At 37.5% G+C, this 26,678-nt stretch overlaps 2 protein-coding genes and 1 long non-coding RNA gene across 4 annotated transcripts; 2 read left to right on the top strand and 1 right to left on the bottom strand.

Moving 5' to 3' along the window:
• On the top strand, positions 1-8,272 carry Btz (CASC3 exon junction complex subunit). 2 transcript variants are annotated; one of them, XM_071725041.1, is made up of 9 exons: positions 1-291; positions 1,508-1,938; positions 2,018-2,147; positions 2,241-2,392; positions 2,482-2,891; positions 3,302-3,568; positions 3,713-3,745; positions 4,048-4,304; positions 4,417-8,272. In XM_071725041.1, exons 1-9 carry the CDS (start codon positions 190-192, stop codon positions 5,026-5,028), a joined length of 2,394 nt encoding a protein of 797 aa, XP_071581142.1. In that variant the 5' UTR covers positions 1-189; the 3' UTR covers positions 5,029-8,272. The 2 variants fall into 2 exon arrangements, with proteins under 2 accessions (XP_071581142.1, XP_071581148.1); XM_071725047.1 differs by lacking the exon at positions 3,713-3,745.
• LOC139785945 (orexin receptor type 2-like) lies at positions 6,378-25,192 on the bottom strand (the record flags this gene model as incomplete). Its single annotated transcript, XM_071725132.1, has 6 exons — positions 6,378-7,965; positions 18,098-18,210; positions 19,517-19,676; positions 22,531-22,749; positions 23,306-23,453; positions 25,088-25,192. Coding segments are annotated over 6 exons (975 nt in total), but the record flags the coding sequence as incomplete, so codon positions are not given.
• On the top strand, positions 11,129-14,941 carry LOC139785962 (uncharacterized). Its single transcript, XR_011722137.1, has 3 exons — positions 11,129-11,353; positions 14,571-14,676; positions 14,866-14,941. It is a non-coding gene; the product is annotated as an uncharacterized lncRNA (long non-coding RNA).
• Positions 25,193-26,678: the final 1,486 nt, after the last annotated feature.

The raw sequence follows: 26,678 nt of genomic DNA on the forward strand, positions 1-26,678 counted from the left end.
GTTTCGTGACGAGGGTGACGAGGGTGGACGAGAGTGGACGAGAGAGAGATCGGCCCGACGCATCGCGAGGTGTATTCCGCGGACACAATCGGAACGGTTTTTTTTCCCCCCTTATCTCCCGTCCGTTCTCGGGTCGGGGCTGACACGAGGCAACGAAACGCGCGATATCCCTCCGCGCCGGACGCAGCAATGTCGGACACACGGCGACGTCGTAAATCCAACCAGTCATGCGGTTCCGACGATCTCTCGGACTCGTACGAGGAGGAGCTGAACGCGACGAAGGAGACCCAGGTAAGCCCGCGGGTAACCCCTCGGCATTGCTCGGCACCGTGGGATGGATCCGCCGAGAGGGATCCTCCCTCGTCTACCTCGGCCCCCGTCGCGCCCCGTTTCCGCGCGCGACTCGACCCTGCTCGACCCCTTTCCTCGCCGAGTGTCGGGGAACGGCAGGAATCGGGAGCCAAGAGTCGCCAGCTGAAAACAGGCAATTGAGGCGGGCCACGGTTTTCGACACTATTTATTAATTTTAATCTTTGATTACCGTCACGGTGGTCGGCGTTTTTACGACTTTGTACGCCGACCTGCTGACGATGACCGATGATCCCGCGAATATCGTCTTTTCCTCCGAATGTATATTACTGTAGTATGGATGCCTCATTTTTGATATCTGGAACGTTCTTTTATCGCTTCGTCAATTGCATCATCAATCTTTTCGCTTCTGGTTGAAGGTACTTTAGTCGAGAGAAAAGAAGGAACAAGCTACTGCCTGTTGGGTTGATATATCCGGACTGAGTTGCGACTTGCGTACTTCTATTAAAGTTGTAACTATGCGATGAACAGTATTATTTTTTCAAGATACAATTTAAAATGATATATAAATCAGGCTTACAATGTCTTTGTTGTTAGCTAATTTCAACTTTATTTCAATATTTAAAATTAATTAGAGAAATGTCAAATTAATATGAAGAAATATTACAGTTAATCAAATCTTTCGTTTACAGAAAATTAGCTGTTAGTTTGCCAGAGAATTATTGCGCAAAAGAGCTAGCTAAAAAATTGTTTAATATAAGCCCTATACTTTTTAATATAGTTTTACACTTTGATAAATGTAAAAGATAGAAGAGAGAGGCAAGAAAGAGAGAGTAAAAAATCTGTTGTCTTCACTTTAGTTTTCACTTTAGTTAGTTTATGTAGTTTAATAGGATTGTATTGTTTTTCCTTTGATGATTATATTGGCTAAATAAAGAACCACAGATAACTAATCAGTGGAATCAATCAATAGACTGAAGGAGATATCTATTAATTGCAGGAAAAAAGAAAATGTTATATACATGTTGTAATTAACACATAAATAAAACATATATATATATATATATTATTTTTGAATTAAAAGTTAATAACAGTTAATAAATAATTGAAAATTGATTAAATTCTGGCTATCTATGAATCTTTTAATTCGGAACTAATTTGGACATGTTATATTGACCAATCTTTTATTTTTTTACAGAGTAGCGAACAGACTGATGGGCATCAAGATTCAGAATGTGACATTTATGAAAGCGACTCTGATGTCGAGTCGCAAGAAGGCGGGGAACAACGTGAAAGTGGGGATGGGCAGGAAGAGGAGAAACCGCAGAAAAAGTTGGACGACGACGAGGACAGGCGTAACCCGCAGTATATACCGAAACGAGGAACGTTTTACGAGCATGATGATCGTACGACTGACGAAGTACCTGAAAGTACCACGGAACAGCAGACGAATGTGAAGGAGACCAAGGATAAGAAGGTGTGGAAAGATAAGGAAGACAGGTGGGACCACGACCGATACAATGACGAAGAGCAAGCTCCAAAAAGACCCGAGGAATTGATAGCAACGTACGGTTATGATATTAGAAACGAAGAAGGGCCACCTAGAGCTAGAAGGAGAAGAAGATATGGGTGAGTTTATCACGGAGTTTTGTTTTTTTATATAAATCTTGATTTCATTGTATTATATACATATCACATATTTTTTCAGCCGTGGACCCAATAAGTACACAAGGAATTGGGAGGACGAAAACGCTTATGGAAAGACTACACCTGGTAAACCAAGCAACAGACGCTTCCAAAAAAATAACGAAGATTTTCCTGCTCTTGGTAATAGTAAGGTAAATGCCGCAAAATATACGTTGATTGATCGCGATTGATTATCGCAAGTGTTATTGAATATCTTTGTTTCGTTTCTCTCTTATTTGATACAGGATACTCCGAGCAAGGTAGAGGAACCTGTAATTTCGTCGGCATGGTATAGTAGCAAGAACAAAACACCGAACAAACCTCAAAACTTCCCGCCGCTTCAGTCCCAACAGGATAATGTAAATACTAAGCCTGCTAGCGCCTCCAATACATCCATGTATGTGTAACATTTCTTTTTTTATATTCGACAATCTTTTATTATGTGACAATAAGATGGCGGAATCTTGAACAAAAATGTTATTGCAGAAATGAAAATAAAGCGTCATCAGATGAATCTACTAATACATCTTGGAAAAAGGACGGTAGACACGTTACTCAAAATACAAACGGAAGCCCTGGTTCTGGCGGTGACGCGGAAAAATTAGCTAGTACCAAGCCATCCCTAAGGGAGAATAACAAGAGGAATACCCAAGAGTCTGTAAGCTTGGCCGCGAGTAGGACGCGCGGAAGAGGTTTCAAGCCCAATGCTAATAACATGGTCACTAACAGAATAGTTGAGAATAAATCGAAAGGACGTGGCCCGGGTCCGGTTACAGTAGAGAATAGAAGGAATAACACCGCGCAGCATAGTGAAGAACATCAACTTGCTCATGACATGAAACAGCAACTCAATATTAACGATGGTGGTCAATATCATCAGGCTGCGCGACACAACAGTGAGTTTTTGTCAAGAATAGCGATATTAAAAGAATAAGAAATTTTATAAATATATTAATAATAGTCAAATTTCTCTTTGACGATAAGACTTGAAAACATTAGAGAAAATTAAAAAAAAATTAACAATTTAATTTATCGATTAATTTGAGTAATTATACTTCTAACTTTTTTTTATTTTGTAAGATAATTTTTTTTAGTATTTTTAATAATTAAAAAATGTCTAATTCAAAATATTTATTTGATAATTAAATTAATGTAAAAACTAATTTAAACATTCTGAGAGACATTTTTAGGAATGTAGATATAAAAAATTGATTTGTTTCTTCTCTTAGAAAATTTCTTATCGTTGCTTAAATTTTTACTATATACAGCTGCAACTGTCTAACTTTATCTTTTTTCTAATTTGTAGAAGGTTTTTTCACATCCTCCAACCAACACAGATCAAACACAGTACCACCTAGAATGCAACAGCAGCAACAACAACAACCACAACAATCACATCAGCAACAAACGCATTCACAACAGACAATACAACAACAACAGCAACAACAGGATAGTTCTGGAAACAGACCTAAACGATATTCCAGTCTTCGTCAACGACCTACCATTTCGGAAACTTCCACGCAACAGAATTATCCATCTCAACATACTCAACACGGGTATTTTCCGCCTCAAGGTAATGACACACATTGACAATATATCTTACTTTAACGCATGTTCCTAATCCATTTCTTATGATATATGCTCTTACATGGCCTAATACAAGCATGTACTTAACATCCTTAACATTAATGTGTTGCTTGTGCATATGCGTACCTAGCTGGAAATTCAAGAGCCGTTTTGGAATCTCCAGGTAAGAAAAAAAAATATATATATATGTATATAGAAGTTAAAAGTGCATATAGAAGCTATCTAATTATCCCCAGATAAATATCTCTTTTACAATATTTCTCTTTCCAGAAAAACTAAAAAAAAAAAAAATAATGCGATAAAGAATATAAAAGAAAATTATTAAATCATATATAATATTTTGCAATGGTGATAATAGGATATAGAATTCTTTTTATGCACAGATCTTGTTTGATTGATTAAACATATTTTTTTAATTAGTTTATAAGGTATTGCAAACTGATTTATCATGCGTTAACGTTTTAGGTTACCCACAAGGTCATTTTGAGCAGTCTTCTCCAGTCGCTCCAGCCACAGCACCCATGGCAGGGCAACCTGTCATTTCTCTACCACCTGGTGGGCAAGCTGCTAGCTACGCGCCACCAGCGTTTTTAGTACCACCACCCCAATTCATACCACCTCAAACAGCACCTCCTAGTATAATTAATTATGTTCCCGGTCCAAATGGCCCGACGTTTCCACCAAACTTTCAAGGTTACCAGGGATATAATCCTTCGGTACAGGTGAGAAGAATAAATCTTTTTAAATATCAAAGTGAAAAAGAAAATCGCAAAAAGATGGATGCAATATAATATAAATGCTCCGTATTTAATTTTGTGTAATTTAATATTGTAGCCTCAGGTTCCACCACCGCCCCAAGAACTGTACCAACCGCAAGGGTGTACTTACTATAGTCCCGCACAGCAACAGCAACAAGCAGCTCCTTTGCGGCGACCGAAAGCGGCTATACCTATTCTTCCACCACCTGATAATCAGCAGAGCGGTAGAGGAAGAGGTAGAAGCACTCAGCAGTATCAGAATAATCAATCTGGTGGTAACGCGCAACAGACTGAACAAGAAGTCAAGAGTGGTAACGCGATGGAAAGTGACGAGAAACCCGTGCCGGGACAATTTGACAGTGCGCAAGTCGAGCAGCCGTGCACGCCGAGTCAGGAATTCCAGAACAGTCAAGCTCCAGACGTGATCAGAGCAGTGAACGATATGGACGGGAAGGTAGAGATCATCGCCAATGCCGACGCTCATATAAAGATTGACGCGTCACCCGTTAGAAAAGATAATTTGGACGATAGCGTCAGTGTTAAGGAACTATTAGAAGCAACTTCTAACGAGAAGAACGCTGTTTCCCACAGCCCAACCCCACAGACATTGGCCGTCGTCGAGACTGAATTAGGTAACATTGAATCCGCAATTCCCGAAAGTACCATCGTCGAGAAAGCTGCAGCCTAAATAAGCGTGATTGTTAACATTTACGCTTCGTATTCATACGAACGTTTTTCCCCGCGATTTGCCGCGCGTTGAAGTGTCGCTTCGCGGAATTGTACACGACGCGCGTGGGCGAAACGTTGCTTTGAAAACGTTTCTAGTTTATTCGCATACCCATAATCGTATATTTATTCTGTAATGCAATTGCGTATGCAATCTTTCGCTATAGAATCAGGGATGCAGAATAACTATTAATCAATTCGTATTCGGAGAAGTGCTTTGATTGAATGCACTATATTTTATAACAGATCGAGAGATATTAAAATTATCGTTTCTCGAATGCAGTTGTTGCAGTAAACTAGCTATCTGACGTGTAAATCGCGACATGTAGCTTTAAGGCCATTGATCCGCCACTATAGCCATTTAATAGTTTAAAAACGAAAAATCATGATTTATTTTATAGAATTCATGATTTATTTAATTTATTTTGTGTAACAAAATAAATTAGACTTTTACTCATATGAATTTGGTTGAAAATGGGTCTACAAAGGTATCTCGTAAAATAAGAGAACAAAACGATACATACGATGCATGTGTGTGTAAATCAAATTACATGTAAAAAAAGCCAATAAAATTTTTTTTTATTTTTAATAATTTTTTTCACGCAATAATGATGCAACATGACTGCAGTGACGGATATGAAGCTTTTGAAAGCCTTACTGATAATTGCTTCGGGGTAAAGAAGTTTTTCAAAAAATCGATACGCGAATAATGCTATTAAATATAAGTTTAAAGCGTGTAAAAAAAGCGTATTAACATATGGGAACTATAATCCGTATTTGTAATAATATCTAAAATAGCAGCCTCTTAACGCGCTGAAGTTATTATTGCCTGGAATATTAGGTAACGATGATTTTTTCATATACGAAGTCTATAACTGGTCACTATTTAGCGAGGAACGTTATCGTGTACTAATGTAATATACTTGGCAGCTGCGCGGGCCATGGACTGTGACACGGTAATTCTATTACATATACTTTTTCAATGTTATAACTACCTACAGTGCAGGAATGTTTGTAGTTATAATATTAACGAAATACATTTCATTGAATAATGTAAGTGTGCATCTTTTTGTATGTGTATAGAAATAATCTGTTTTTTTTACATGCAATCGGGATAATATTTAATTTAACAGATGTCTGTTCTATCCGTCTGCCTTTCTTACGCATTTCTGCACTCTTTTTTCTCGTCTCCTAGCTTCGTTTGAAAAGAGAAGAGACCACGGTCTTATTTTGCAGAACAGAAAATATGCGGAAGCAACAGAGGAATGTGAACAGTTTATCTCGGATATCTTTTTAGTTTTCTCTTCTATATTATGATGAATTCTCTTTTATTATATTTTATTTACACGTTTCTCAAGGTTCACAAACCGGTCGTTTTTGCGAGTTCTATTAAGATACAAATCGGCCGTTGTCATAAAGATAATATAAAGCACTTTTTTTTTTCTTTCGCGATATTAAGATATGCCTCTAAGATCTAACTCGAATATATTAGAGTGTTTAATCAATGAAGTAGATAATTATTTTTGTGAATATATTAAAAACAGCGAGAGCGGCATTGAGACGAAGCGATCAATTAATTTCATTTCTAACTCGCCACGATTATTACGTCTAGGAATATAACTACGGCAAAATGATGCAAAGCCTTAAACAAAATTCTATTGAAAAAAAAAGATATAAAAACTCTCGATAAGGGATTTATACACGGTGAACGGCACTTCTGCGCAATAAAAATGTAAATTTAAGTGGAAACGAAGCGAGAGGAAGAACACGTCATTCGCTGTAGCATATTGTACAGTTTATAAAAACTAATATTACTAGTAATAACTTTATATAATAATTTTAAGCTTTAAACGTTAGGATTACGTACACTTTATTAAACTTTGTAGATATATTTTGATTGATATATCGATTGTATTATAGGAAAAATAAATAATCGCAAGTGTAACACACGAAAACGAAGCATAACTGAGTGCTTTTAAGTGCCGGAATAGGTAGAATATAACGCGCTTTATATTTACACTCTTGCGTTTATTCTGTTAAATTTTAACGTGCGTCTCTTTAGGTCTCCAATTTTCAGTTATCGATCTGTGATGTACATTGTTATTACATCTATATCTACAGTATAATAAAGTAAAATGTTTAAAGCAGCAAAAATCTCAACGATATCGTGCACACCTCAGTGTATACATATTATAATCGCCTATTTACATATTAATTGAATACTATGTGACTCAGTTCATTTCAATTCAACGAAACTTTAAGAAAGTTTGTTGAACGAGGCTTACTTAAACAGTACATAGGAACAACTCAACTCGATCACATCTACGAATATTACTGAGCTTTCGAGAACTATACTTTATTGCGGTATACAAAGCGCATCTCGTCAAATGTTCTTTTAACTATAATTTTCTTCGATCAATCTTGATGATTTTTCTCTTCTGAAAAAAATGATAAAGATCATTTATCGCAATTTTTCAAATTTTCAATGACTTTCGCCTGTTTCCTCTTGATCTTGATCTCGTCGGGAATCGGTTACTTTCAGTTGTTAATTATCGAAAAACTATTGTAGATGCCTCGGGATTTTTGTTAAGAAAAGTTGTGGATTTCAAATTGGTTAAAGAATCTGGAAAAGAACATTTGGCGTAGTTTTAGGGTACGAGAAACGAGGCTCATTCTTGCTTCTCGTTTTGCGGTACATTGATTATGGCACTGAGAGGTATGACTTCGGTGATCCGCTGAACGTTATTACTGTTGGACGTCGTGCGAACTGATCTCGTGTAATTTCGAGATTTGTGTTTAAGCGGGTCCGCGATACCCGCGACGTATCCGCGTTTGTGAGCGCAGGTTCCGTCGCTGTGGGAGCACCGGAAGGTACGCCTGAACGCCTTGCGAAACTTCCCTGCAACAAATGTACGCGCATCGTGTAGTCTTCATCATTAAGTTTGTTTCCGTCGGAATATCCTTTGTGATGACGTAATAGAAAGGTGCGATGTAGAGGAAAAATACATAAATTGTGTGAAAAGGGCAATTTGTGAGCTTTTGCTTTAAGAAAATTTTAAGGAAGCTTTTACTTTAAGAACGTTTTAAGAAAGCTTTCGCTTTGTACATTAAACTTAGACGCTACAGGATCACTTTAGTGCGTGGAGCTATTACTGTAGTTAATGGAGAAGCGTGAGATATAAAAGGTTTATGTGATAGAAACTCGACACTGCACATTTTAGTATATCTGCAATATCTTTTATGCTGTTTAGGACTTTAGTTTTACTTAAACAAAAAAATAAATTATTAAATTATGTTACAGAAGAATTTAAACGAAAGGAATAATAATAACGATACTTGGACGGAAAGGAATACTATAATTTTTATATATCTAATATAAACGAAATAAAATATTTGAGAATTTTTGCTAACTTCGAAGATTAGGCATATTTAATTTGACGTATCGGACTTGAGATGTTTCGAACGTTCGAAAGCACGCGAATTACTTAAATGTCAACGAATTGTTTCCGCCGCGCATTTTAGTGTTTCAATCCATCGTTCTCATGTCGAAGATTACATAAAAAAAAAAAGGAATTATCGCGACTGATCTCATTTTAAAAACGTTTTCCAGGTATCGTCAAGATATTTCGAATTCCGTTTCCGCGCTAATCGACCGTCGCGATTGGTCCGCTTCGATCGCTCTGATGGATCTGGGTATCGAGAGTGCGATATTGCGATTCTCGAAGTCGGTCCACGACCAGGCTCTGTGAAAATCGCGACAAAGCGCGAAGCCGCGTTTGAATAGCCCCGGCCATTCTTCGCTACCTGGAGTTAACCTGAGAGTGTATTCCGTGCATCAGGAACCGTTCGTTGGCGGTATCGCGTACGGATCGATCGTGATAATAGTTGCTTTCCATTTACATCAAAGCTCAGATAATTCTCACTTGTGACGTCATAACTCAGTTGAATGCACGTTCTTTTTGCATGCTGGCAATAAGTGAGATTTTCAACTGAGTTTTTATCCACAATCGAGACCGTGTGCTTTAATGAATCTAATAATAGACTCAGTGAGGCTACGAATCTGTATTGTTACGCGATAGCTTTGTCACCAAAATAAGCAGGCAAGTACAAAACGACTTGTCTTACCTGAGTATAAAATACTCACGTAACTGAGTGACTCGGATCACTTGAGTGTAAATGGAAAGCAACTAATGAACATCGTATACACGTTGTCGCGCACGGATATCACGATCTCGGTGTCGGTGACACTTGATATACTATAGGCTTGATATACTAGCCGAAACAGCAGACGAGAGGGAGATGAAGCCGGCCGAGATGGGTTCTTATTTTCTCTCCGAGATGCGAAGGTGCATCGAGGTGGATCAAACAGACACGCGATTATTGCCAGGTATGTCATTATTTCATCTGCTCCGATTACGTTCTTATGAGTGTCACAATTATATTTATGTTTGCGCAAAGTACATAATGACGTAATGTCGTTAACGTTTGCAGAATAGATCTCTAAACCTTTATGGAGCTTTCCGGAACGGATTCTGATCGAAATTTTATCGCTAATTTATTCATTCCGTTACGATTATTCTTCATATCAGCTAGGATTCAGCCAATCAGGTAGCTCGAAGTTTACAGTCAAGACTTTTAGCTAGCTTGGTTAGCTTATTGGTGCAGGCGATTTTATGTTATACATATGTTATGCCGTTTCGTGTGAGAGAGCCCTTAAGGCCTATCCAGACAAACTTGCATAGGTGCATAAGCATTTGCATAAGGAAATGGATTGGTCCATTTCGTTATGCACATGTACATATACGGACCAATCAATTTTTGTCTGGATCGACCTTAATCGCCGCTCGATCTGATACGAGCTTAATGTGCGCCACTGTGCATTTTCGATTCGTGCCAGGGGGCCTCTATTACGTATCTTTTCACGAAGTCGTGAAAATGCGAAAAGTGAGAGAATTCACTAGAGTATCTACGATTTCATTGGTCGAAACCTAGTAAATCTGTTCACTTTTCGCATTTTTACCTCGTGAAAAGATACGCAACAGGCCCCGCCGGGTGCAGCAAACGCAACGACCGCCGAAAGCGGAAATATCCGCGCCGCCTGATTGGCTCGTCACGGAGAGACTCTCGATTACGTCACATCGCGTCCGGCCGTCGCGATTGGCCCGTCGCCTCGGCGCGGCCCGAAGATTTCAAATCTCCGCCAGTTTTCGGGTGGCGTCGCGAATCGCTTCGCGGAAGGAATCGCGTTCCAAACGTTCGGCTACTTCCTCGCGACTTTTGTCACCGCGAGAGCGATCGTCTCGCGCGTCGAGAATCGCCTTTCAAAGTCCCGCACGCGTGAATCGTCGTAATACGTACGCGTCGTAACGCGAGTCGGATGTCGCCAATTTCGGGGCTATCGGGACGCTTCTCCGCGCTCCGGTACGCGACGGTCAGCGGGGAGGAAGATGGAGCCGATCGGAGTCGCACACCCCGAGTACATTTTATATCTTCTCGCCGCCGGAGCACGATTAGTGTCAGGTATCGTCGTCTTATCGATTTTTATCTTCTCGCAACGACTCGCTGATTTTCCATCAAAAAATGCGACTCGACTTCGAAACTACGCGTATGCGCAAAACGGCGGCTCCGCTCGCCTCAGCCGCGGATTTCCGGACTTGTTCGCTTTGCGAATCTCTCCTCTTTCTAATGGCGGACGAGTGTCGTTGTATACACACTCGATTTGGCGTTGAACTAGATGCGAACGAGCACGCACAAGCGTAAATGAACGACCTGCTTCGACGAGCTTGCTACTTGCTTCGCCGCAGTTAAATCGCGTGTTCGTTCGCACTCGTTCGTTCGGATCTGAGATCCGGAAAATGCAGACCGTTGGCGCCGTTAGCGGGGGAGACGAGGCGGGGGGGACGCGTTCCCCCAATATGTACACAAATGTGATAATTTCAAATAAATTAAAATAATATTTACATGTGTAACTTGACAACTTTAAACTCTGTGCTTCTTTTATTCTTTCTCTATGTATTTATTTATTTGGTTTTTTGTTTAGTTTCCAAAGTCCCCTCCAAAAATTTAAACCTAACGGCACCAGTGCTCAGTCGTTCGTCTTTATATAATTGCGACTGACAAATTATATACGGCTTATTGTCTGATGAATTATACAATCGCTAACGTTGACACGTTAATATTGTGACTTTCAGTATCGGCGATCTGATATATCTGAGGGCCCGGAAATCTCGATTGGAATCCTCTTCGCCCTGTTATCGTTTCATCGAAGCGCACCCGATCGTCCTCGGGTAAGTCAACGTTCTACGTTCTACAATCTACTTGCGTTATTTTCGTTACTTTCTGCGCTTTCGCTACTGCAAGTGTTATTTCTCAATCGCCCTTGGCGAAAAATTATACGTTCGATATAGGCTGCATACCGATATTCACTGCCAGTACTGAAAATCTATAGTTTACGTCGCGTACACCATAGATTTTTAGTACTGGCAGTAAATATCGGAACGCAGCTTTAACAAGCAATCTCAGTACAAAGAAATAAATCTACCTTTCTATTACCTTCTGAAAATAGGATTTTGTGAAATAGTGTCTCGTGCTTGTTCCATTTAATATAATGCAATAAATAATGAATAAGTATATAGCTAAACCCGAAATAACGTCATTATTTCGATGTCACCGACGTTCTCGAGCGGTTCAAGTTTCCTTGTTATCTTTTTGACAGTCTCGTTAAGCTTTAGCAGCGAGATTTCAATAGCGCGGCTCCGTGTCACATGTTCACTGCAATGGATCGGGGGTCGGGGGGGGGGGGGAGGGGGGGTGGTCAAATAGTATCGTACGTGCTTTACGGCTCACCCTTTGTGGCCTCACCCTTTGTCGCCTCGCCCCTAAGCGCGATCGGTCTAAGCACGAGCACCGATATCCGAGTCCGTCCCGCCGTTAAATGCCGTCTCAGCGGCCACGACGCTCGCTCGCACGTCAGGCGCCGCCCGCGCCGCGTGGTCGAGATGTATTTTCGTCACTTTCCACGGTACCCCGCCGCGTTTCGTCGCGCGCCGTCAAAACAGCCGATTTCGCATGCTCGTGCGGCATCCCCTCGTATACTCTTCGCTGCTCGGCACCGCGTGCCGACCGCGACGTATCGTCGCCCGCTCCATGCTCGGCGTGTTGCATTCCCGACAATTGCGGCGGAACTCCCGCCGGAACTTACCTGCAAAGTAGAGCACCGAATGATTTCCTAGGGGGTGGCAGGGGAGCGGAATGTGTGATTTTTAAGCGGGACGCGGGTTCTCGAGCGAGATACTCCGGCCGGCCGGCGAACGATCGACGCCGACGCAGTCTCGCTTAATCGAGTTCCGCGTTTAATCCTCTCGTAAATTCGTAAACCGCGCCGCCTGGGGTCCACTAAATCCGTTTTCCCGTCTTTTTCGCACGAAATATTTTCTTCTCTTTTTTTTTCCTAATCCTCCGAATTCCTCTAACGTACTCCCGAAATTTTTAATAGATATAATTTCGTCACACCGCACACGCGCCTCACAAACATTTGTACAATAGTTCAATAGCTTATTCTGGAGATTAATCAAGTAGAAAATTTTAATAGAAAAATGTTAAAATTGCCATAATTTTTAAGATATAATTTTCAAGTAAGGTAAGGAGGGTCTATTTAAGCCAGTTAAAAAAATCGAATAAAATTTTTCGAAACTAAAAGCCCCATAAAGCCAAAAAGCCCAAGACTCAAAAAGCTCTTCTCTTTCCTGAAAATTGAAAAGCTCTCTCAGTCTCGAAAATTTTTTATCCGATTTTTTTTCAACTGACCCAAATAGCCTCTCTTTACCCTAACAATAGAAGCAACGAGATATCACGTAAAATTATATATTTAATACATATCGATTTGTTAGGTGATATTGATTTTGCACCATTGAGGCGTTTTTTACTGCTCAACTGATTCTATTTTTTTATTTTTTATGTGTAAATAAAATACGAAACGCACATGTGTTATTGGTAGATTGATCACTCGGCAACTTTTCAATATTTGTTGACTTACACCACTATATGGCTTTTACCCCTCAACTTGTTACACGTAAAAATTATTTGATTCCTCTTTTACTCCAAACTAAAAAGTTGAATTAATTATCAAATCTAAAGAGATAAATCAAAATTTGAAGAATAAAACTTATCTCTGTGTTTTGCATTTCGATAATAGTAAAATTTTAATAAGTCAAGAAAATAAGTCTCATACTTTTTATTTTCTCGAGTTATTAAAAATTTCATTTTTTTTTAAACTTTCCAAGAGAAGTAATAACGATAAATAAATTTACGTAAATATATTTTCTGATAAAGATAAAGATATTCTTCAAACAAATATCAGATTAAATAATTGTATAAATGGCGTAATTAATCAACTATATAAATTCTTAATAAAAGAAACGATTAAATAATTACGTATACAATAATGGATCGATAAAACGGAACGCAAAACAATCGTGATCCTTGATTCAGTTTGAAACGCGATTTAATTATTCGACATAGAAATCAAGACGACGAAAGGCAATTGTAATCATCTCGTAATATTCGCAGATGACGATTATTTCTTCATAACGATTAACATTAACAGATACATCACATTTTGAATTTAAACACGTATGGATCGAGAGGTAATTGCGGAATAATACGCGAATCCTTCAAATAATTCAAACAATGGAGAGCCGCGCGATACGTCGACCGCTCACCGAATAATTGATCGGGACTTGAGTACGCAAGAGACATAATATATTCGGCGTGTAATATTTCCTGAAAGATATTTCGTAGATGACAATAAAAGAGTGGCGCGCGACGCCTACAGCGATTGTTTTTTTTTTTGCGCGGCGCGCGGTGTTTATCCGAGGTCGCTCGGCCGTTATCATTCGCAAGGTGAGACTCGAGGTAGGCAGCGGCTCGAGCCGCTCCGCGGGCGGGTCATTCGCTCATGAAATACTGTCGCGGGAGGTATCACGAGGCGCAAAACGCGATCGTGCCGTGCGACTATTGATCCTCAGCCTCCCCTCGCGATCGCGAACTAATTAACTCGCACAACTAATGGCTCGTTGAAGCGTGTATAGATAGAGATTTACCCGGCGGAAATTTATTCGGGCGGGCATACCGCGCGAAGCTACGTTCTCGAATAATTCATATCGAAGATATTTGCCTTTTATTTTAACTCGCGCGCGGGGGTTTCCGTTTAATACGAGATGATAATTTGCCCAAAGGGCGAGCGTACACGTAATATTCGACATTAATTGTTATACGTGGAAATAGCTAAAAGCAACAGGTTATCGCGGCACTGCGAAAATTGACTGCGGATTAATTTTCGCGAATTCCCTCTGCGGTACGAGATTCGTCGTTGACTCTCCGCCCGCGGCTTTGCGCGATCGCACGATTTTTGCGTTGCGATTTTTCGTCACGATATAAGCGCGCATCACACGAGATTCGGGACTATGATTGGCTGCAATTAACCGCATTTTCTCGCGACTGCAGGTTGTGCGAGTGTAACGGACTTCGACAACTTGAGAGGAGGAGGAGGAGGAGGAGGAGGAGGAGGAGGCCTAGGAGAGGCATCGAGCAACGGCGAAGCAACCATGGGGTGAGTAATGTATAATAAATAATGTCACTTATCGTTATTTGCGCGAAATTAATTACCATTCGTAATTTGTATAATTGTTTTGTTATCTCTAGTTGAAAAAGAGAAAAGAGTTCAACGCGTGCATTAATTATTTTTAAATATTAATTTTGTACCATTGTTGTAATACGAATATATATTTGTATTTTACAGTTAACGTAATTGTGCTGCAACTCCGCCGCGTCACATCATCGTATCGGTGAGTGGCAGATAATTTTTATATTAATTTGAGATAATGGATCGGTGTTATTCGTTAAATTACATAAACAGTTCGAACTGACATTTAATTTTCTCATGGTTAAATTGAAAAGATTAAATTTGAAATAATCAAAAATGTTAAAAGGAAGATTGATAATTGATATATTGTTATATAATATTTTTGTATAAATATGACATCTCTCCGTTGCCTTAAAATGGATGGGCCGAGACAAATTAAAATTAATAGTTAATTGTGGAATATGTATAATTTATTGATCATCGATGTATTAGCGATTTGAGTGACGGAGATTTTTGCGATAAAAGAATTGTCTTCAATTTGACAAAGACACATCAAATATTTTATTTACAAGATTTTCAAGAAACAATTAAGAACTATAAAGATGTGATATTAATAATGTTATTGGGCCATTTTAATGTTAAATATTTTCTGATTAATTAAATTTTTGAAATTATTGCTTGGATAAATAATGAAAAATAAAACAGAGAAAGAGATAAGAGAAAATCGTAATAAGAAAAACACTGAAATTTTTAGAATGTAGAGCTATTTTCGCAACTATAATTTTATTATTTTAATTATCTTTATAGTGTCTATATTTTGTAAATGACGTAGAAGAGAATATTTACATATTGTATTAGGTGTGAAATAAAGATAAATTTTATAAAATGCGGTAGGAAAATATCATTAACATTTAGATAATTGCTTTTTGTTTTTTCTTTCTTTTTATCAAATATTTTTTAATAATATGTAAAATTTGCATTTTGTCTCTTTATATCTCTTTTTAGAGTTAAATATGATAAAAAGAGGCGCAAGAGAAAGTAAAAATCTTTTCAATGTGAATATATCACGAGCGCGTGAATAAAAAGATGAATATTTCATACAGCGCACAATTTTTATGAAAGAAAAACATGCTCTAACGATTATTAAAAACGCATTTATTTTTATATGCGTTAATTTTATTTTAATCTTTTCTAATCTGTTCATCCATATTTATTAATAACTTTTTAATACTTGAAACAAAATAAAATAATACAAGATATAATATCCAATAAATATACTTCGAAACAAAAGAATATTTTAAGAAAATTGGCTCATGGAGTAAGTTATGTATGTTATATTAAAGTACTTGACGTACTGAAATAATTTTCAATCGTGTCAGAATTAAATTCGATATCGTATTGACAATATAATAACGAAATGTTTGCGTTGAGATGTGAAAGTTCACAAAAACGTATATCAAAAATACGAAAACTTCGTATTGACAGTAAAACTGATTGTGCGAAAAGTATTTCTGTCGTTTTGCATTTTTTGTTATCTCGCATTGAATTTAACCCATCGTGATGTTTTTGGACAGTTATAAGCTTGTAACTGAAATATCTTCCATTTTATGAGCCTGGCTGTTTGCAATTCAATACTTTTATCACGTTATTATTCTGTAACGCTTTCATTTCTTATGCGAAATACCTAAATGTCACATCAATCGGCCGTAAATTAATGCTCGTTGTAAATAATGCAAATAATACTTAGCGTTAGTTTCGTTTTTAGAGTCAGAAATATTGGAATTTACGTGACATACAAATTCTGAGTTCAGTAGAAAATAAAATTCATTTTAATTTAAAAAAATCACGTTTATATACGTATAATATATTTAGCAGATTACATTTCAAATTTAATATTTATTTTATAAATTCAATTTCGCGAGAGTATCAATCATACAATATTTAATATTTTAAGGCAGTTAATAAAAAAAACGTCATATTTATTATCTATGTAAAAATATACATAAAAAAGAGACGAACATATCGATGTACTGTATTATATGTAAAAAATGAAAAGTGACAGAGACGTGACAAAAATGATCGATTTTCAAGCACAATTTACTAAAATACCATTTTACATTTAACTTAATACTGTTTCTGTACTTTGTATAAAAAAAATACTTGATTGTCTTTGAGTAATGAATTAATTATAAGTGATTGTTGATCGGTAATTTATTTACAAGTTAAATCGCCCGTGAATTTAGCCCGATTTATGAGCGAAAAGAATATTACGAAAATGAAATTAAAATAGTCGTTTTCGATTATTAACACAAGTAGTGATCATGTCATAACGATATCGCCTTTAGATATCGTTGACAATCAACTGAGCAGAAAATTGATGCATAGTATGAAAATGGATATCAATAACACATGATAGGTTGATGCGCGTGTTGCGTAATTACGCATTTTAACGGGTTTACAGTTCGTATTAGGATCATCTATTTTAATTAAGCTCCAGAATACGCTATTGTAATATGATGCGATGACTGCATGATACTTTGTGCATACAAAATATCACGATGGTAAAAGGTATTTAATTAGTTTGGTACACGTATTCTCACGGAAACGCATACAGATTTAATGGACCTGTACGGTTTAGATAAAGGGTTACTATATAATCATCGTAGAATCTAGCCGAAAGGACAAAAGCTTATAATGTAAATAAAATTAAATCGCTAATCTTCGAAATTAGAAGGTCAAGCTTTACAATTGCAGAAAGAGAATTACACAACTTTTTCTGTTATTTAAAAAAAAAATGTTGAGGGAATTTACAGAAATATTTGTACTTTTTTCGCGCCCGTTCTTCCGTGCTTCTTTCTCTCAGTAAAAGATGATAAAAATCTTTCGATCGTAATTAAGAATTCAATTCTCCCAAATTTATACATATATATAATAAAGCGTTTATAAACGACTTGTTTTCAACGTTGCGTTCGTTGTTATTTGCACGAGTTTATTTAAAGCCCGACGAAGACTCCTCTTTTTACGGAAGTGGGAAAAAGTGAAATGAGATTTTTGGCTTTGGCAGCCGTTGTCGCGGGAGGTTAATTCAGCATGAGGAACAGACTAGTTACGCGGTAAATAAGCAGCAGCCGAAACAGCGGTAGGCGAGCATTGCGTATCTCGGACACGTCATGCATTTTAATAGAAGTCACTACGTACATTCCGGTAATTTTATATATGCCTCTGTATCCGGAAAATATTACCGGCATATCTGTATACGCGGGATATTCCGGAATAAATCTGGCCGGATAGAAAATTTTTTTTCAACATGACGGCATTCGAGAAACGTAACGTTAGGCATTATTAGGCGTTAAAAGCGTCGTGTCAGTATCTCTCCACGAATCCTTACCACTCATAAAATTATAGATGACAGGATTCACCGCGCTGTTGAAATAACAAAGCCAATGGGCGATCAGGCTAATGGCGATCGTCCATTGATTCGACGGTAATTCCATGGTGCATCTAAAACAATACATTCACAATGATTACCGGCGATTATGTAATATATAAATTTTTAGTATTGTCGTCGAACGTTTGTCAAAGCAAAGATTGCTTTATTATTACGTCAATAACAATTTTACATATGAAACGACTATGGTAGTACTAATATTGTTTTCATACATTTAGCAACTTGTATAAAGTGTTCAACTGTCGAATTTTACTATTGATTTTTCCTAGTTCTCAAAATAAAATAGCATTCGTTTTAACTCATCTATCTAACGTTATTTTACTCTTCTTTATAAAGGATGATTTTGATTTAGATCTTTTGTTAGAGCAAGAAATTTTTTACTCGTGGACTTTGATTAATTTAAAGTCACTTGTTAACAAAAAAAATTCAATGGTCATAGATTTAAGTTATGAATGATTGAGAATAGAAGGTTAAGTTTTTGAAAATAAAACTTATTTTACATTTAATATGAAATATATTTATTTTAATTGAATATGTGTTGACTTGATTGAATAGATTTATTTTAATTGAAATAGATTGATATTATATTGAAACCTGATATTGAAATTTGAAGCAAAAATGATATTCTCGCCATAAAATCGGTTTTAGAGTACGACAGAATTTATAAATAAAAAATGGCTTTACGTCGAGAGAACGATTATACAGATTATTTGCGATAAAAGAACAAGAAATATTATTACGAGTATGGCACGAAACTAATTTATAGTTTATTGGAAAAAAGTGCTGGGGTGGAACACCTGGTGTTCCGGAAAATTGGAAATATTATAAATTTCCGACCATTATACATGTACTTTATGTCCGTGTTTGTGTAATAACTATTTTTATGAAATCGATTTAAGTGGAATTTTATGAGATAAAAAATGCATTCAAAAGTTAACAAAGGGTGCTATTTTTTTATTTCTTTAGCTCTATATTTAATTTCGTAATATAGTATTTGATCTAATAATGTTTGATAGCCTTTTGCACAGATTTAATGAAATTGATAGAACGTAACATATTACACATACGGAACATACGTTTGTCGTGTCATATGTAAACATAACTCTGACACAGTAATAATGTTTCTTTTACTTTGTCGTTTGACATCGATATCGGGGATGGTCGCCATCAAATAACATATTGAAATATTGACTACATAGCAATATTGAAATTGAATATTTCACTACACGCTTGAAATATTTTCGTGCAAGAAAACAACAAAAATCAATGTGCACGTGTTAAACGTACACTACACTGTTACGATAATATACTATACTAGAATGAGATAGAAGAAACGCACATTAATGTCGCGTAACATACCTTAGAATAGAGAGCAAATGCACTGGAAAGAAACATATCGCGAATGTGATGACTACGGCAACTAACATCTTCGCCGCTTTTCGCCGAGATCTCAATTGACCCTCCGGATTTCCACCCCCGGACAGTGGAATCTCAGTTGAACGACAGACTCTGGTAGACACTGTAAAAATTGGCACAAAATGATTAGTTAATTGATGATTTTATTTCAAACTTTATTTTCAAAATTTTGTTTTTAATTTATTTCGTGCAAATCGAAACAAAATATTTTATTAGAGTAGGGGAGACCGGGGCCTAACCGTCGCCGGGGTCTAAACGTCAAATCAAATATCTCGGAACCTGTATATTGTGCGAACTCGCTATTAACGTTGTAAACGCTGCTTATGGTACCCATGTAACCAACGGAGTTTCGGCAGGTTATCTGCCGTGTTATGATTTTTACGAGGGCAAACGTGTTTTCGGAAGGTGAAAGTGAAATTTTCTGCGCGTGGAAATTTTGTAATATCTGCAATAATATTTGCTCTCCAAATCTCAAAGTACATGATTATAAAGAGTAATGCATGCTGAACACGAATCCAGTGTAGTTTTTTCATTATCGTTGATGTCTAATATTTCGTGGGCGATCAAACCTGAAACTTGTGCTTGGGGCCTATCCGTCAGTAAGCACCCGGGATTTATCCGTCAGTCTCGTCACTGTGGCGCGCCGGGCGCACGACTTCGGCTCACGGCGATTTCAGGTTAGGTTTCCCTCGAGCGTGATTCTGTCTTCCCTTGCACGTGCGTCAGTTTGTATAGGAGGGAAATAGTACGCACGTATCGTCGCAAAACGGGTGTTTTGGCCGACCGAAAAGATGGCGGACCGTTGTTTTTGAGATCGCTCGCGCTCACGGCACGTCGGCGAGGTACGGCGAGGCACGGCACGGCTCTGAGATCCCGCGATTTCCGCGCGAGAGTTGACATGCCGCGCGCGCGGTAGATCGTCGTTGTTGGTCGTTGTGTCAGTGACAGTCGCGCGTGCGACCGCATCGTCCAGCGTTCGCACGTCTCGGCGTCATTGTCGCCGGCGTTGTAGTGGTGGTGGTATCGGTGGTGGTCGTCATCGTCGTCGTCGTCGTCGTCGTCGTCGTCGTCGTCGCCGGCGTTGTAGTGGTGGTGGTGTCGGTGGTGGTCATCGTCGTCGTCGTCGTCGTGGTGGTCATCGTCGTCGTCGTCGTCGTCGTCGTCGTCGTCATCGTCGTCGTCGTGGTGGTCGTGGCCGTCGTCGTCGTCGTCGTCGTCGTCGTGGTGGTCGTGGCCGTCGTCGTCGGCGCGTCGAGGAATCGGCGCGAGGACGCCGTCGAGTCGGTAAAATGGTCGCGCTCCACCGCGAGCTTTTCTAACCCCCCTGTCGCTATTTATCGCTCCCCCGCGAGAAACGCGGCTTGATTAGGTTGCTCGAGGGTCCGCGCTGATCCTATGGCACCGGAACGCCGTCACGCGTGTTCCCCGTGGTTGCCCGCGTTGACAATATGACGTGCCGTTGGGGAGTTTACGATTTGGTTAACCTCTGTATTCACGTGCCTAAATTGTTTTATGGAATAAGTAAAACAATTATTTTTTAATAAATTTTTATATTTTTCTCTTAAAAAACAATTATTAACATGTATCCTATCATTTTTCGGGCTTAGATGTATGTATATGTGTTGAAAATGCAGTGTGACGGATAAACCCTGGGGGGGTGACGGTTAAACCCCGGCATTTTTGAGATTTCAATTTTTGCACCGTTGTCGTTTTTGCTCTATACCGGTTAAACAAAGCGACGTAGATAAAAATTTCCTTAATAAATTTTGTAGCTAAAGGTTCACTCTTTACAGTGGTATACCACATTTAACTTCAATTATTTATTTTCTTGTTAAAAATCGGCACCGAAAAAAAACTGACGGTTAGGCCCCGGTCTCCCCTAATGTTTCGTGTATTTTAAAACGAATAAAGTAAATAAGTCGATGATGAAAATTTATTGGAAACTCTTTTGCTTGAAATAAAAAAGCAAGATAAAAAAACTAATATAACGTTTAAGTCAATCTATTTTATTAATCTTCACGCGTAATATGAATGTTTTGAATTCATATAAATTGTTGAACTTTTATTGTTATAATTATATTTACTATTTTTGTTTTGTTTCGGTTTGTTTTCTTCCCCTGCAGTTCAGTCGTTTTGAAATACAGCACAATGTCGACGAGCCATTCCACTCGTTTAGATCAGATAATTGAGACTACATTTTATTTCGAAACGCGATTTACATCGCCTTGCAAAATAAGCGGTTTATGTTATAATCTGGATATAACGTTTCCAATTTTAATTGGATACAGGATCGGAGTTTTGTCATGGGAGATGAAATGGCGAGAATATTGGACTTGTATGGGAAATTTATATCGACGTACACGTGTCATTTATCGCGCGTGAAACTCTGTAGATTTTTTTCAGCGAATTATATACATATATTGTTGATGTAGTAGGTAACACATCATTGTCAGATCCCTGCGAAAAGCAAAAAGAAAGGTTTTCCCTCATAATTTTCGATGAAACGTCCTATAAATTTTTACGCATTCGGAGAGCGCTCGCATATGTTCTTTATTGTCTATTCGAAACAAATATGTTTTCCATAAATTTTTTTCGAACTGTTATAAAAACGTTATCAGACATTTTATGTTCTAATATCAAGTGATTTACTCTATACGTTCCAATATCGATGGAAAAGATAAATTTTTATTCCTTACTTTTTCTTTTCGCAATAAGATTTATGTTCTTAGGAGAACTTTTCAAGCGTTTCTTGAGATATATGTTTCCTATTAGTATCGAAGAGTTAAAAATTACTTTAATGGGTACAATAGATCGCTATTATTCAGTAAGAGTTCTAAAGAAACGGAATCAAAAGGAATAATTTTTAATAAATATGAAAAAAATGTATTATATTATTTAAAATTGGTTAATTATATTATGTTTAACGGGTATAATTATTAAAATAAAATCTTCCTTACAATTATGTCCTGGAATATCGCTTCTCCAAAGAACGCGCACAATCTGCCAGTACGCCACGCTCATAAAAAGCAACGGCATCGTGTACAGAAAGATCAACTTGACAACTGTGAAAGTAGTTTGACTTTCTCGGCTCCACGACCAAACACACTGCGTGAATAATACAGTCTGCACTCTACTGTGTGACGGCACCGTGTGTAACACCAGTAATTCTGGAATGTCTGGTCAAAAGGCATAGAATATTAATAAAATTGTACTTTTGCCTCACTTGCAAGCGAATTTCCTTTCGGCAACCGTCGTAAGAAAAAATTAATCCGAGCAAATACATCGATTTTATATCGCGTGCAACAAAATCTTAAAAATAAAATTTATGACGCTTCATCATAAATAAATTTTTAGAGAGCAACGTTAGAATTCTACGGAATGAAATATAGTGTTGAAATATATGTATATCATTGGAGTATTTTTAGTACACAGCGTTCTAGAATTGATGCGAAGTAAACACATTCCGTGAAAGTCAGAAATTATTTTTTTCCGAGCTAGAACACACCCGAGTCATAACAAGTTTCACGTTAAAAGTGGAAAGCGAATTGTTTGGCGAGTTATGAACGAATAAACAAATCGTTTACGTTCCATCGATTCTTGGATAGGCATGCTAGAAAAATGAGTCAGTTGATATAGCAATAAGATATTAACTTTCTATTGACTATATTTATTTAAAAAGGTAAAATAATTCGTCGCTTATTAAAATATTTGTGTGTGATAATGTGTGCTTACCAAAAAGTAGCGATATCACCCAGATCACTATAATAGCGGTTTTCGCTCGGGTTGTCGTAGACTTGAATCTCAATGGGAAGCATATAGCGTACCACCGGTCGATCGATATGAAAGTCAGCGTCAAAATGCTGATACTCACCGACACTGTCTAAAATAATTATCTTGGATTAGGACAATCTGTGTCTCTGTCAATTCTGTAAGTTGTCGTTGCAATTGATATTTTAAAGGTCAAATCAGAATATTACTGACGACGAGGACACCGTTTGTAATTAAAGAGAGATATACGAAAAGAGATATATGAAAAGAGATATACGAGCAAAAATGCTGTTCGCTCGTTAGTTAAAATCGAGAACTGATGTTTTATCTCTTTCAAAATTCTCTGCCACGCGAAATTCACGCTACGTTTAAGACCTGTCCGAAATAATTCATTCATTTTCATTAATATTAATATTATACAGGGATGCCATTTAAATGAAAACATTCATTCACCATATCATATGATAAATGAATGGATTTAAAAATTATTGCATAGCATTGAGTTTCGCTTAACATGCATCCGAGCGAATATAGACAGAGGAAATAATAGGGAGAGAATAGGAAAGTGTAAATGAGATTCATCAGCCGCTTCGCAAATAGCAACGCGCATCTAATTTTCTCATTTCTGCTCGTTTCTGTCTCGTTCTTGTCCTTCTATCCGGCGACGAGAAACTATTTGATTGTCAATTGATTTACCAAAGAGACTGAGAACTCCAACTTTGCAGTTGCTTTGCATCAGTTTGTGACTGTAAAACGCAATTGAATATTATTCGAGCGCGAAATCTGCAAGGGAAAAAGATACACTTGTAACCGGAAAAATGAGTCGGACACGCGTAAAATTGAAAAACAGATCTTAAGTAAAAATCGCAACACAAATACTCAGAAATAAATTAAAGGCCATAATATATACCGAATGTCTGCATTAAATAATTGACAATAATGTAAGTATTATAAGTGATTGAACAAATTTACATAAAAATTTCGCGATTTTTATCGCGTCGGCTGTAATGAAAAGTGCAGCGAATAAGCGAATTCAAAGCGACCACAATAAAATCAGGAATCCGTATAAACGCGCTCGTTTCTATTAAATTCAAGTCCATACTTCTTATTATCGAGAATCGTACATTCTTGAGATTAGTTTAGTTCCATTTGCCTGGCTTCGCTGTTTACGGTGCAATTTCTCCGATTTCTTTCAAATCTTTCTGTTTGATTTAGAAATATCTCTATGTTCCCGTATTTGTATGAATTTATTTTACGATAATATAAATAAATTGAAACAAATATCATACTATAATTTATCAGATTATGATAGATTTAATCAGATTATACGGATTGATTCGTGGTAAAGATGATTGGGAAAATTGAGTTAATAAAAGAAAACGTTTTTATTTGTATATATATATATAGAAATATTATTATATCTAGTATTTTTATGTAATACGTGTATCATTATATAAAACTAAAAATAATTGAAATGAATACAGAAGTATGCAATCACGAGAAAAAGAAGAAATTGCATAATAGACTAGCGATGGTGCTAATTTTAAAGATACAATATTGTTTAGCAAAGTTTAAAAATTAAAAGTTATAAAAAAATTGTAACATATGACTACAATAATGAAGAAAATTGCAAAAATAAATAAAATACGAAATATAATGTAGAGATATAATAAATTCTTTAAATCTTTAAATCTTTAAATTGATCAAGCATTTCGTTATACTATAATATATTTAATAAAAACTTACACCATCTTCTCTCTTTTTTGATCGATCGATAATAGCGAAGAACTTGTGAATATGAAAAACAAGCGGTGGGCTACTAATATATTTTGATCTACTGTCGCGTGTACGTTAATTGTAACAAAGACGAGGCGTATATCTTTTCTTTTTCCCATATCTGACACGAAACAATTTCGTGAATGTTTTCGCTACTATGCGTGTACACCGCAATGCAGCACGTTTAATTAAACCGCGGCTATCACTTGCCGTTCACGTTCGCCAGTGTTGTATCCGTCACGCTAGCGCGCACGTAATTCGTACGATAGCGACAATAGCACACGTGGCATATTATAACGCACGTGACACTTGCGTGAGATCTCGATTGAAGAGAGGGTAACACTTCGAGAGAAATTTATGAACGACTTTTATGGAATTAAGGGATTATTTTGGTACGAAGAACGCGACCACGTCGTGTCACCAAAATAATCCCTTAATTCTATAAAAAAAAGTCATTTATCTCAAAGTTTTACCCTCACTTCAATCTTGAACGAGAAACTTGGACTTTCAGAAAATTGAAATTGAGTGATTAAATTTAATTAAACGGCGCAGCGTGTGCGCGAAGAAGTTACAGTAAACAGATGTCTCTTATTCAAGTAAAGAGGAGAAATTTTGAGGAAAATGCTTGACAGTGATGGAACCGATAATGCGATGATTTCAAAATAAATTGCCGAATTTCAGAGATTTTTGTTTCCTGGTAAAATTAAACTAATTTTTCTTCAGTGAAAGCTTAGCTTTTGAGTTATGAACATACGAATAAACAATTGAAAGTTAAGAAAAGCTTTTCGCCAATTTATATGTAAAATGAAATAGTGATAAAACACATTTAATTATTTTGTTGTTTTTAAAACAGTATTATCAAACTTTAATTATCCTGATGAAATTATTTTCCTTCCGCTTTATACGTATTACGTATGTACATCGAGATCTCCCGCATAGAGAAATGGGATATGGCATCTGTTTACGTCAAGAGATTATTTGGAACACACTCGAAATTGCAATCGCGGTAGCTCGCGCGCGTTACGCGCTGCGTGCATTAGCGAATTACGACGTATTACAATTTTCTCATTGCCCCGCGAAAACGAGGCTGCCGATAGCGTCGGGAACGTCGAAAAGCGTTTCCGTGAAAAATTTATCGCGGTCGATCGCGTCACGAGATAGACATATTGCGTGTAAAATATCACCCGGGGTATATCCGGACGCGCTCGAGAAGCGGGCCCGTCCGCGTTCTTGATATAACACATTGATATACGCCATGGTACGCCGCGAGTTTATACGTTAACCGATGTCGTATTTTTCGCTCTTTCTCTTTCCTTTTTCCCCCCTTTATTTTTCCCTCTGTATTTTCTTTCTTTCTTTTCTTTCACTGAGCTCTCATCGGCGATTTACCAGAGTTTTTTTACCGTCGCCGTTCGTGATGGCACGAGCTTCGATTTACCTACAATTTAAATGTCGCGAAAGAAGAATGAACGCCCACGTATACATCGCATACGGATCGATGCATCCGATGCTGCGGCGAAATTATACGTCTGTGAAATGAGAGCACGTCGATCACACCCGA

This window comes from Temnothorax nylanderi, unplaced genomic scaffold (genome assembly GCF_030848795.1).
Source record: "Temnothorax nylanderi isolate EJ_2023f unplaced genomic scaffold, tnyl_v1.0 TNYL_tig0008_pilon, whole genome shotgun sequence".
Lineage (NCBI taxonomy): Eukaryota > Metazoa > Arthropoda > Insecta > Hymenoptera > Formicidae > Temnothorax > Temnothorax nylanderi.